The sequence below is a fragment of the Carassius carassius genome, chromosome 6, assembly GCF_963082965.1.
Source record: "Carassius carassius chromosome 6, fCarCar2.1, whole genome shotgun sequence".
NCBI classification, from domain to species: domain Eukaryota; kingdom Metazoa; phylum Chordata; class Actinopteri; order Cypriniformes; family Cyprinidae; genus Carassius; species Carassius carassius.
The window spans coordinates 5,543,925-5,556,763 of record NC_081760.1 but is presented as its reverse complement, the minus strand read 5'-3'; the positions used below and the strand labels follow the sequence as shown (position 1 = coordinate 5,556,763).

Below are 12,839 nucleotides of genomic sequence, written 5' to 3'. Positions count from 1 at the left end.
TCGTTTTCCATTAGGCACGAGTGCACATGGTTACTTCCTCTCATAAATAATTAGTTGGCTGCAATCTCCACTCAAGGAATGTTACATTTCAGTATGCAAGGGCTTTCGGTCTATATATGCATGGCATGCTATGCTTGATGCTTTCGAAGCGCATAGGGATTGGCATGTTTATTTCTTGTCACCTTCATCAGGGTCTGGTAGTTAAAGAATATAGAATTTTTAACAGTGCTCAACAATCATGTATATTAGTTTGATCATCTTGACTTTGTTATAGGTTTGTAAAAATTTTCCTCCCATGAAACATAGTTCTCATGATTCTTCTTTATTATATTTTACAAATAAATTATTAATTGCAAGCAAACTGTAAGCACCAAAAGTCATCTAACACAGGTTTTTCTAGTAAAAATTCCACAAAGCAACATTTCCCAAGCATTGGGAGTCTTTTAAGGACACAGTGTATTCACAACAGGCGTGTTCCGTATGTAATTAATTCACAATGAGAGGTTTCAGTTGGCTCACAGCAATCAATAAAACATGGGAAGGCAATCCCTAATGCCTTAATAACCTTAAACAAACTAAAAAAAAAAAAGATTTTCACAGTTGTAATTTTTATTGATATAAATGGCAAATGCTGAAATATTAATATTTATAAGCTGATGCATACTAGTGTAAATATATTATTTGTGGGTAAAATCACTGCTCAGATTTGTCGCTGAATTAAGAGGTGTTTAAAATTGATGGCCCTTGTTACTAAAAATACTTCCTTGTCCTTGATGTCTTCATTCTTGAAGCACTTCCAGTCCCTGAGGCTTGCTTTAATTTTGGAATCCACAGGGATGTTTGTCTATTGAAATTGTTCAAAAGAGCCATGATAGAGCTGCTAAGGACAAGTACATGCCTCTTTTACCTTAACTGAGATCTTCTTAATTTATTTCTGTGATGGGGGAGTCTGATGCGAAAGTGTGCCAGTAGGTGTAACATTTAAAATCATGATAAAATCCTACATTCACAGAGGTCCCAAATAATTGGACACTTAAGTCACACTTGAAATCTATAAATGTCATTGCAAAAGATAGGTGAGCATACGTCCTAGACATGTCCTGAGCAGGATATCTAAACTGCCTATAATGTACATACATATACATTCAGCAATTGTGAAAACAATATAAAAACAAAGCCTTAAACCAATCATTGTAGGCAAGTTAGAAATTCCAGCCAGGATATGATGAATAATATTAGAAAGAAAGATGGCACAACCACAATTTTACAAGTAAAATATTTTGCACAAATAATTTTTATATATTTATATAATGAAACAACAGATTTACTAATTAAGATAAAACTATTTGGACACTTTCTGGTTATCAAACATAAGGGGATCATGTTCTTAGTTAATGTGATGATGAGCTAAACCTGTGGTTTTCTCTGCTAGGACACCTGTGTGAACTGTTAGGAGAACTGACTTTATATATCACTATAAATCACCCTAGGACAAACTTGTTAATATAATTTTTTAAATGGCTAAGAAAAGCAGTTAGTTCTGAGAAAAACTCTAGCATTATTTGCTAGATTTTATAAGCAAGTGTGGCCTAAATATTCAAATACTTCTTGAGGCCATTCCATATGCTTACTTAATGAAGAAGAAAGAGTATCTTTCTGTCTGTGTGCTTGGTCATCAAACACTCACAGTAATGCTAGCCTGCACACAGAGTTTCCTGTAACTGGTCAAAGAGGTTAATGTGCACACTTTGTGTTAGGAGCTCTCTCTGCTCAGTCACTGTGAGACGAAACAAACAACACAGGAATTAATCAAATGTGCATTGTTTATGTTTTCTATCTATCTATCTATCTATCTATCTATCTATCTATCTATCTATCTATCTATCTATCTATCTATCTATCTATCTATCTATCTATCTATCTATCTATCTATATATATATATATATATATTATAATTTGCGAACACAAATAACATTGATTAATTATAGTTCAATTAAAATAGACTTTATTTGCACTCATTAAAATTAGCCTAGGAGTCATCAGTTTGTAACATTTTTTTTTATTTGTTTATTTTTATATTTATACTTAAATGCTCATTTCAAGGCAAGAGAGTGTGTAAAAGAAGACTAGTTAAATGTTTTCTGATTTGCTGGTAATTATGTGTGTGTGTGTGTGTGTGTGTGTGTGTGTGTGTGTGTGTGTGTGTGTGTGTGTGTGTGTGAGAGAGAGAGAGAGAGAGAGAGAGAGAGAGAGAGAGAGAGAGAGAAATGTGCATATTTCATTGTTGTTTATTGAAAACACACATACACATGACCCAAATTGTACAAGGAATTTGTTGAAATAAAACTATTGCTGAAAATGCATTTGATCTGAAAATGTTATTTTAGGAATCGTGTACATTTAGCATGTTTTTATGGGAGATATATGCATATGTAATGACTTTTATTTCAATAACTTTGTAGGCTACTTGGACCAAAGTGCCAGACAAAATTTTATTAATATCAATTATTCATACATAATTATTCATTTATTTTATCAGTTAACGTCTGGACACAATAATACATTTATAATAATAATAATAATAATAATTATTATTATTATTATTACAGATTAAAACAATCACACTTTTTATAGATTCCAGTTCTGCACACGTTTCGAATATTCTGTTTTAATCCCAGGCATTTGAGCATTAGAAGAAAACAACAACAACAACAATAATTATTATAATAATTTTCCAATCACATGTCCGACAAGACTTTTGATTTGTATACCCATGAACCGGAACTGATGTCCTCAAGTCTGCCAGAGCATCACACAGAGGTTGTAGGAAGTGTGGATTGCTCCGTAAACATTATTCAAGAAGTTTGTTTTCTATATTATTCGTATGTGCGTTTGTGTTTTTCCCACTGAAATATCCGTGCGCTCTTTCGGGATTCGGTGGGTTTTAATCTGACCGTGTCTTTTGCTTCTTGGAGCGCATTGTAGAGCCCAGAGGAGAAGATGTCTGCGGAGGAGGCGGATAAAACCACCGCAGCTGAAGCGAGTGCAGGAGACGAGGAGGAGGAATGGTTGTACGGGGGTCAGTCAGCGCCAAATCTATTCTCCAAATCTATGAACACTTAACAGCACAGGAGAAATGCGCTTATTAATCTATAGCAATATATATTGGTGTGATGAATAATGAATGGGCCTTTATCTTGCAGTGTTAGGAGATTCCTGTCACTTCGCTAAAGTTAAATGTTTAAATGTCCGTGATTTAAGAAATATTAATCCTAAATACATAATTTGAGTAATTAAAAGATGGGATTAAAAGATAATAAATCAAATCTCAAACAGACTCTGTTGTGGAATGTATTTGTGATTCTTTTCAAGAGCACTTTTCAAATCTATTCTTGGTTCTGTAAGGCACATGTAAAATAATAATATTTGTCATTAGCAGTATTTTGCGAGCAGCCCCTTTTAACATATTTCAGCTCATAATCAGTTTGTCACCAATGCATAATGTATTTGTTACAGATGAAGGTGAAAGTAAAGAAACTGAAGAAGAAGAAGAGGCCAAACTGACAGCCGCCATCAGGTGAGAAGTGAAGTTTTTACTGTTAGTGTTGTAGACAAGGAGACCGTTATCAAGTTTTTATGTTACGGAGCTGACTCTTAAAATTTAAAAGCCATCTATATTTGTTTCTTGTATAAAGACCACAATTATACTAGCATTTATAGTATGTTAAAATATTATTTTGAAGATGCTTAGTTTGTATTTTTTCTTTTAGTTATCATACTGTACCGCAGAGGTATTTAATATTTATTCACTCATTTACTTATTTTAATCAAATGGTATTTTTATCTATTTATTTCAATCAAAATGTTTTTATAAATATGAAACATTTATCCAATTTTCCCTATTATTACAACATTTGATGTGAAGTAATGAATAAAAGTTCCAAAAAAAAATTTCCAAATGACCACACACACTGCTATCTTGCTTCCAAATTTGCTTAAAGAACATTATATAGTATTTTTATAGCATGTCCGTTAAACCAGCCAATGCTAAGGTTTGCTTCTTTAAGTTGACTAAGGAGTTCATCTGCATCATTCTTATGCTGATCCGTCTGTATCTGCAGTGCGACCTCTACTCCTCCTGTTTCTGAGGAGGTCACCCCAACCGCCGACATCACCACCACTACTGGAAATGGTGTGGCCAGTCAGGTAACAAACAACCACTGTAGCAGCCCCATTCAGTTTGGATGGAGTTGATGTAAGGTCAGCTTTGATTGCTGCTTTGCTTAATGTAAATATCAATATTACACCTGTACATTACACTGCAATGTTTGTCTGTTTTGCGTGCCGAAAGCTGCAGATTCATGTAACATGCCCATCTGTAACACGTATGTTGATTAATTAAAGATACTCTTTTTGTTTGTCTTAGGAGGAAGCACCTGGAGAAGATGAAGACAGTGAGAGCGACAGCGATGATGACGATGATGATGTCCGTGTCACCATCGGCGATATCAAAACAGGAGCACCACAGTACACGTAAGCGTCCAGTGACTGTGCTCCCGTCCTGGAGACTGCAAGGTTCACACTGGGTGTTTGATAGATGATCTGACATTGCCTGCAGCTCAAGCTGGTAGAAGTGGACTTTACATGTTGACATCAGATGATGGACAAAAAAACAAAAAACAAACAGCCGATCGTTCTGATTTAACTTACTTGGACCATGTACTTTAAAGAGATGGTTCACTCAAAATTGAAAATGCAGTCATCATTTACTCACTCCTATTTTGTTTCAAATCTATAAAACTTTGGGTAATCTTCGAAACACAAAATAAGATAGTTTTTACGAAACCGGAGATGTTTCTGTGCCTCCATGAAAAGTACAAGTAATCAGGAACCAATTTAATTTAGGCTTTTATTTACTTACAAACACACATGGAGCAAATCACTTATGGTAAACATGGACGCTTGTGCATTTGAGTGTCCTATTACTCTATGTGATATGCTTTATGTTTGCATGTCGATCAATGTTTATATGTAAACAAAGGCATGGATTCAAACACATCATAAAGTAATCATATCTCTTCACAAGATTAAACAGAAGTTTTATTTTTATCCCTTTTATGCTCTAAATATCATTGGCAGTACTGGAATTATGGTATCCTCCAAGTGTAATTAATATTGCATTAATTATTGCACTAATCGTGATGTGGATGTGGCCTTTATTTGTGTTTTTTTATTACTTTGTTGTTATTTTGAAACTCTATAACTGAAATGGATTGTAGAACTGGTATATTTATGATGTGTTATTGTGCAGGGCATATGGGGGAACTCCAGTGAATCTGAACATAAAGTCAGCTGGCAGCAGAGCTTATGGAGCAGGTGAGTGTTGCACTGTCTCACAAAATACATCAGTTCACTTACAGATGCATTTTCATACGAAGCAACATTTATCAACTCCTGACATGATTTAAGTGTGTATTCGGTAGGTAGTAAAGTGAAAGGCATAGACCTCGACGCTCCAGGCAGCATCAATGGAGTTCCAGTCCTGGAAGTGGACATGGAGTCCTTTGAGGAGAAACCATGGAGGAAGCCTGGTGTGTATTCATTTAGGAACCGGCGTGATGGCTCTTTTGTGGTATCTGCATATTGTTTAGCATATGTGTGTGTTTACAGGTGCGGACTTGTCGGACTATTTTAACTATGGTTTTAATGAGGACACGTGGAAAGCGTACTGTGAAAAGCAGAAGAGGTTACGCATGGGCCTCGACATTCACAACATTGGAGCCACCACCAGCAAGATCTCAGTAAGCATTATCAGCTGTTACTACAGATGGAAATTGTAAAGAATTGAACATTTCTTCATATGATTCCACTATTCTGGTTCCTTTGATTTGTAATGTTTTGGAACCAATTATTTTGCATGAATTTCTCTCAGATCATTTCATAACTTTTATAGTTTAATAATTTAAAATGTTGAAATTGTTGAATAAGTTGTTGAAAAAGTAGAATTTTCAGTAGCCATTACTCCAGTCTTCAGTAACATGTGAATGTTGACATTTTTAACCTTTTACCCTTTCCACCTCTTTCTCTCCTTCTTTCTTTCAGGTTCAGCAGGGTCGCACAGGTAACAGTGAAAAGGAGATCACAGTTGCAGCTCATGCAGCTAAAGCAGACTTTTCCTCTCCATCTAACCTGTATAAAGCAGGTCTCAACCCAGCGAGGTAAACACGTTCTCTCATAATCCACTGGGGTTCATTTATTTCAGTTACCACACTCCAGTTTCAGAGTCTTCATGTTTTGGAAATGCATGTACAGTGTTTGTCCCGCATCTGTCATGTACTCAATAACTCATGTACTCTCCCCTTACTCATGCCCTCATAGGATATCCCCTCCACATTGGGCAGGGCCTGCCGCTCAAGAAATGTCCTATTATACGTAAGTGGGAGGTGACATGGGCATGATTTGTTTTACAAGGCTGAGTAGACTTTTTAAATATGAAATTAAATTGGCTTAAATTTAACGTCTTTCTTTTTTTTTATTGGTACCACAGTTCATTTTTGTTGGTGATGTTTTAATCTACAAAAAACTATGAAAAAATGTCAAAATCTGCTGCTATGAAAGCGGACTGAGCAATCTGGACCGTTTTTCTTTGCAGAACTATAGTCATTAGAAAAGTGTTTAATATTGGGTTTTTATGTGTGTGTTTGGGCATGACATTCTGGTAGGGGTAGGTGATATGACCAGTATTTTATATCACGGTATAGTCATTTTGTTTAGCAATTATGTTAGCTGGTTTATGATTTGATTGATTTTCTCTGATGATTTGGAAGTTGATGGATGCAAACCACACTATTTGTAATAAATGCACAACACAGTGGAGATGCACAAACACACTTCACTTTTGAATTAAAAATGATTTAAAACTCAATCAGAAATAAACATGCATCACATTCAAACTCAAAAATAACCATACATCAGTTGAATTCCAAATTAAAGGTTGCAAGTCACAAAGTTTACTGCAGTGTGATTAGTGAACTAAAATGTTTCTTCATTACCCTGTCGAGTAAATGACAAAGCAGTTTTGATTCACAAATATATAATCTGTGATATACAGTCCTATCGCCCAACCCTTGTCTGAGCTGTGTGTATCTTATGGATCTGGAAGACAGAGGATAAACACAGAAATGCATGTACACTCCCGTGAAGCTGTATGTGTGTGTTTGTATTTGTTGCAGGAAGACACCCGGGACCATAGATGTGATTGGCAGACAGACTGCCACCATTAGCAGGGTGGAAGGACGACGTCGCCACAATCTGGAGGGAAATAACATCCAGGTTACATACGTGACATGCTCTCACTCTCTCCTAAAACACTGCTGTAAAACTATCATGCTGGCAACATGTCTGGGAACTGAATCATTTGACTTTAACACTTGTAGGTGATCTCGGAACATCCCAACTCTGAGTCTGAACCTGCCAAGATGCCGCCCCCTTTCTTTCCCCCAGGACCACTACCTCCAAACATCCCACCTCCTCCATTCCTCCCTCCTCCTGTCAGTCAGGCTCCACCTCTAATCCCGCCTCCACGTAAGTCTGACAACTGTGAATTGTATTTTATTTTTTACATTTTATGTATATAAATATATAGGGCCTTATGGGGCCTTACGGGATTGCGGAATCCAGTAGTAAAAATGGAATTTACTGTATAACGTGGAATGTCACAGCACTTATCAAAGTTTCAATTAATTAATCAGAAGTACATCATTACACTTAAATCACGATATGGACTAGTATCTGTAAATATTAAGCTGCAAAAATACTTAAAAAAAATATGAATCCTGCACGTTCTGCGTATCTCTATGTGTATTAATGGAGCATTAATACACATACTGAAGCACTCAGATTTTTGCATCTGCCGTCTCTCTAAATTAGAACACAAATACATGAACAACATCTCCAGAACTGCCCTGAGAGTCACTTCCTGAGCATTTTACCATTACATTTGAGTAAAACTATTGTCATCATATATACTCATGCAACCCGTCATAATAAATTGTATGCATTCAAATAATTAGACCTGCTAAAACGCGAGAAAACAAAAATGGCCCTAAAAATTTATATTTTTTGTTAAACCTTTAATATATTGATGTTAAATTGTATAAGTTTCATGATTTTAATTAGTTATACATTGTTTTTTATTAATAACATGTAAATGAATCATTAAAATGATCATAATTTAAATTAATAAAAAAAAATGGAATCCAGTCAAATTTAAATTGAAAAAATGTAATTTGAAAAAATAAAACAGATTTCATATGGCCCTATATATACACACACACAGTGGAGATCAAATTTGGAGAACAATTTAACACAAATTAAAAAAACTTTAAATTGTGGAAAACAGTTATCAAAATTGAAGAAGAGTAACCAGTGTAGCAAGGGAGGGTTATAGATGTCAAAAATTAGTAAGAAGTGTAGAGGTCCTAGTATATAGTTTGGTAACTTTTCTTCGCCATAACTTTGTCGCCAAGGATTTTCCAGAGATTTTCAGTCAGGTTTAGATCAGGACTTTCATTATTTCAGTGTTCTCAGCTTCAAGGAAATGCTTTACCTGTTTTGCAGTGTGACATGAGTATTGTCTAGCATGAACATTGTAGGCTGATTGAAACCTCGTCCTCCACCTTTCCCTGACTTCTTTACACACTTGAGCTTCAAAATGTTTCCTATTACTCCCACATAAATAAAACTTGCTCTCATCACTAAAGTGAGCAGTTCTCCTCTCTCCAGACAACATGCTCCTCAGCAAAGTCTCATGCCTCTTGTGCATTTGTCTTACGTGAATGACCAGCCTTATTAGGGGACTTGAATGAGTTAGTGTCATTCTAAAGATGTAGTATTTGAGAAATCACAGATCTGGAATGACCAGCTTCTCTTGCAGTGGCTGAAAGGGGCATCCCTTTGGCCTTCATCTGGACCGCCTCCTGTTGCAGGGTTTCAGTCACCTCAGAGTGGCCCTCCTTCTTGCAATCTCAGTAAAAATGAGAGGAAATGCTGCCAGTTAAATAGGGTTTGTCAAATAAATAAGGAAATTAGCACCAGGTGCCAGATTAACATTATTCACTTGGAAGAATCTGTAAGTGTTCTCTAATTTTGAGTTCTTTTTTAAGTATCTCATTTAAGTTTTTTTTATACTGTGCTTCAGAATACAATTAATTCATGAAATTTTGATCTCTACACTGTGTGTGTGTGTGTGTGTGTGTGTGTGTGTGTGTGTGTGTGTGTGTGTATATATATACACTCAGACACACATTTCAGTATCACTTGCAACACCACTAACACTATGGCTTCTCATAGCATTTTTTACTTTTTTGTTGTGGTTGTATTTTTATGTATTTGTCATAATCTGTGCAGTTATTGAAATCATTTTTCATCGCTTTCTTATCTTTTTTTTTTTTTTTTGTAATATATACAGGGATTCCCATCACTGTTCCTCCACCCAGTAAGTTGAGTACACAATAAAATAACAAACATAGCAAGTAACTTATGTTAAAGCACCTGTCTACTGAAATTTATGACTGATTGTGAATAAATAATGAACTGTTACTGTGTTTCTGTTTAAGTCTCGTTTCTGTTTGTGTTGTAGATTTCCCCCCTCCCACTGGAGGACCTCCTCCTTCACTTATTAATATGGACAAGTAGGTCTAGCTTCTGTACACATTTCATATATATATAAATTATTTAATTTTAAGGATCTGTATTTTGATTTAAATACATGCCATTTTTGAAGTGTAATTTTCAGTGTTAGCATTTAAAATCTGCACTTTAACACTTAGATTAATTGCCTGTGTGCTGTATTTAGCAGTGGGCACCCGGGAGGATATGATGGACGTCCTGTTGCTCCATACCCTTTTCCTCCAGGTGAGTGTGGGACTATCTCCCCAGTGTATTCTACTCATCTGAAAAACTAATTTAATTTATATCTCAGTACAGGTCACAAGTACTTAAATCTATTCTAGGCTTTATTAACCTCAATTAAGAATAATGCGCATTGGGGATTGTTCTTATGGTTTTCGTTTTCAGGTGGGTTTCCTCCACCCATGCAAGGAGCTGTTAACCCCTGGCCTGGTTTGATGGACAACTCGAAGCAGTGGGACTACTACTCTCGGCGAGACAAAGAGAGGGAAAAAGAGCGAGAGAGGGACAGGCCGAGGGAACGTGGCCATGAGAGAGACCACAGTCCCACCTCTGTGGCTTATAACAGGTGATGGACGCCAAGCCAATCATTCACTACACAGTTGTACTCTCATCTTTTAGTTTAGAATTGATAAACTGACAAATTTAGATGTTAAGTTGAATTCCTATTCTGCATCAGTAAGTGTTATTCCAAAGGGGAAAAAAGTTGTCTTTGACTTTTTAACTCTGTCAAGGTTTAAAATATTTTGTCCTAATTTCTCTGGTTCTATTTTTGAGCTTTTAATCAATTAAACTTGCTCTTTTGCAGTGATGAAGAACGGTTTCGTTCTTACCGTGACTATGGAGAGCGAGGGTATGAGAGGCATCGGGAGCGATCGAGTCGTGAGAAGGAGGAACGTCACAGAGAGAGGAGGCACAGAGAGAAAGAGGAAGGGAGGCACAAGTCATCAAGGAGGTAACACACAAATGTTGGAAATTAAAGAAGGCTTGGGGCACGAAAATGAATAAAAATGTATATATTTATAACACATGAGATAGTTCAGCAATATCACACAAGGAAAGACTGTTGCACATACTACTCTTTTTAAATATAAAAAATTTTTGCCTAAAAAATATATAGTAGGGATGAATGCAATCTTGTTTCATAGTTTTAGTTTCATATTAAATCATTGTGTATATCATTAACCCCCCCCCCCCCCCCCCCCCATTTCACACTTTAAATTAAAATTACATTTATGCATTTAGCAGACGCTTTTATCCAAAGCGACTTACAGTGTATTCAGGCTATCAATTTTTACCTATCATGTGTTCCCGGGGTATCGAACCCCCAACATTGCGCTTGATAGTGCAGTGCTCTACCAATTGAGCTACAGGAACACTTTAAAACATTAATCTTATGTATGCAGTTTTAATTGCAATGTACATTATAATAAGGTTACAAAAAGGTTATAAAGGTAAAAATATATACCTGTGTAAATAAATTTAAAGAGGTCCTGTAAAAGGAAAGTTCATTTTTGTCATGCATGCAAACACAAATCTCCATTCTTTTTAAGAACCTGTTAGTTTCCTCTAACCCTTTTCTGTCCTGTCACAGTAGTAGCAGACGGAGACATGACAGCGAGGAGGGTGACAGTCACCGGAGACATAAGCACAAGAAGTCCAAGAGGAGCAAAGAGGGCAAGGAGCCCAGTGAGGAGCGTTCTGCTGACCAGGAGAACCAGGAGACCATGGAGTAACTCCTGCCTCTCTTCTCTGCTCTCCTTCCTCCTCATCATCATCAGAGCGCTGGTTGTCAACCAGATCATGCTGAATGAAACCATAATCCAGCTTACCTTCCTTTGGTTTTCATGTTTCCCTTTTTTTTGTTTATTCCAGTGCAGCTGTACCATGTAGATGTTGATTTGTTGGATTAAAAAAAAAAGCATTTGGTAATGTTTGTTGTGTCTTTAATATATTGTGTGTTAGCAGTTTCTTTTACATATTGTGAACAGTGTACAAAGATTTTTGCAAGAAGTCTCTTATGCTCACCAAGGCTGCGTTTATTTGATCAAAATACAGTAAAAAAAAAGAAATATTGTGAAGTATTACTGCAATTAAAATTTCTGAAATGTTTGGATAATGCGTGTACATAAAAGTGTTCTAGTTACTTAATGTCACCAAACTTTGTGTGCTCGCATTTTGCGTGCGTCTGCGCTTCCAACGCCAAAAGCGAATTTACTAATGAATATTAATTAGATTGCGTGCCGCGTGTTAAATAGCCTACACTGATTTGCTGAGAAGTTAAAGTGGATAATGAATATTAATTAGGTTACGTGATTGAATTGAAGTTTAGTACGAAATGTAAGTATCAACGAATCAAAATTAATTAAACGATAAAATATTCAATAACGGGTAAATGACGCTCGTTCTGCAGGGATTTTGTTCAAAACTAAGTAACACAATTCATAAAAATATTGCATGAATATACTTAATGTATAATGAACAGCTTTGTGACATAATTTGCTTTCTCAAAGTAGCCTAACAAATGTCTTAGAAATGTTGACTAAAATAGTTGTATATATATATATGTATTATCGCTGTTGTTTATTTACTTTATCTAGTCTAAAATCTAATGTTTTGACTTTAATTGTATGCACTATGACTGCAGAAATAGTTTTCAAGATATCTTTTTGTGTTTTATAGAAAAAGGAACTGCTGCGGGTTTGGAACATGCTGGAATAAATTAAGGAATTTTTAATTTGGGGGCATCTCTAAACCCAAATAGAGAATTTTGACAATTTAGTTAGCTAATATTAGGCTTATTAACTTTATTTTAAACAGTTCCCATATACGTCTTAGCTGACCTAATGTTGAGTTACCGCCTCGAGAGGGGAAAGTCTCCGGTTACTATCGTAACCTCGGTTCCCTGAGAGGCGGGAACGAGACATTACGTTAGCCGCCGTGGTAGCTATTTGATCAGCTGTGCTAGCGTTCAGTCGTGATTCTGACGTAATTTTCGCGCCCATGCATTTTATGTCCTGGCCAGAGCCGTGTCCTGGCCAGCTGCCCCCAGCTGGCGTTAGTCAATAAGATTTCAGCGAAAGTGGAGAAGGGAGGAGTTCCCATATACGTCTTAGCTGACGTAATGTCTCGTTCCCGCCTCTCAGGG

At 36.2% G+C, this 12,839-nt stretch overlaps 1 protein-coding gene across 2 annotated transcripts; it reads left to right on the top strand.

Moving 5' to 3' along the window:
- The first annotated feature begins 2,786 nt into the window (after nt 1-2,786).
- On the top strand, nt 2,787-11,627 carry LOC132142274 (pre-mRNA 3'-end-processing factor FIP1-like). Of its 2 annotated transcripts, none has more exons than XM_059552025.1 (17): nt 2,787-3,080; nt 3,518-3,578; nt 4,123-4,207; nt 4,428-4,534; nt 5,313-5,377; nt 5,485-5,592; nt 5,672-5,802; nt 6,104-6,219; nt 6,380-6,433; nt 7,234-7,333; nt 7,438-7,585; nt 9,471-9,497; nt 9,642-9,693; nt 9,858-9,916; nt 10,079-10,259; nt 10,500-10,646; nt 11,289-11,627. In XM_059552025.1, exons 1-17 carry the CDS (start codon nt 3,002-3,004, stop codon nt 11,425-11,427), a joined length of 1,659 nt encoding a protein of 552 aa, XP_059408008.1. In that variant the 5' UTR covers nt 2,787-3,001; the 3' UTR covers nt 11,428-11,627. The 2 variants fall into 2 exon arrangements, with proteins under 2 accessions (XP_059408008.1, XP_059408007.1); XM_059552024.1 differs by having other exon boundaries at nt 2,789-3,080; nt 11,286-11,627.
- The last annotated feature ends 1,212 nt before the right edge of the window (nt 11,628-12,839 follow it).

Bases quoted from the DNA above. Each gene is read 5' to 3' on its own strand.
- LOC132142274 (XM_059552024.1), top strand. From the start codon at position 3,002: ATGTCTGCGGAGGAGGCGGATAAAACCACCGCAGCTGAAGCGAGTGCA. The intron at 3,081-3,517 runs GTCAGTCAGCGC...TATTTGTTACAG, and splicing joins GGAGGAATGGTTGTACGGGG to ATGAAGGTGAAAGTAAAGAA. The intron at 3,579-4,122 runs GTGAGAAGTGAA...CTGTATCTGCAG, and splicing joins AAACTGACAGCCGCCATCAG to TGCGACCTCTACTCCTCCTG.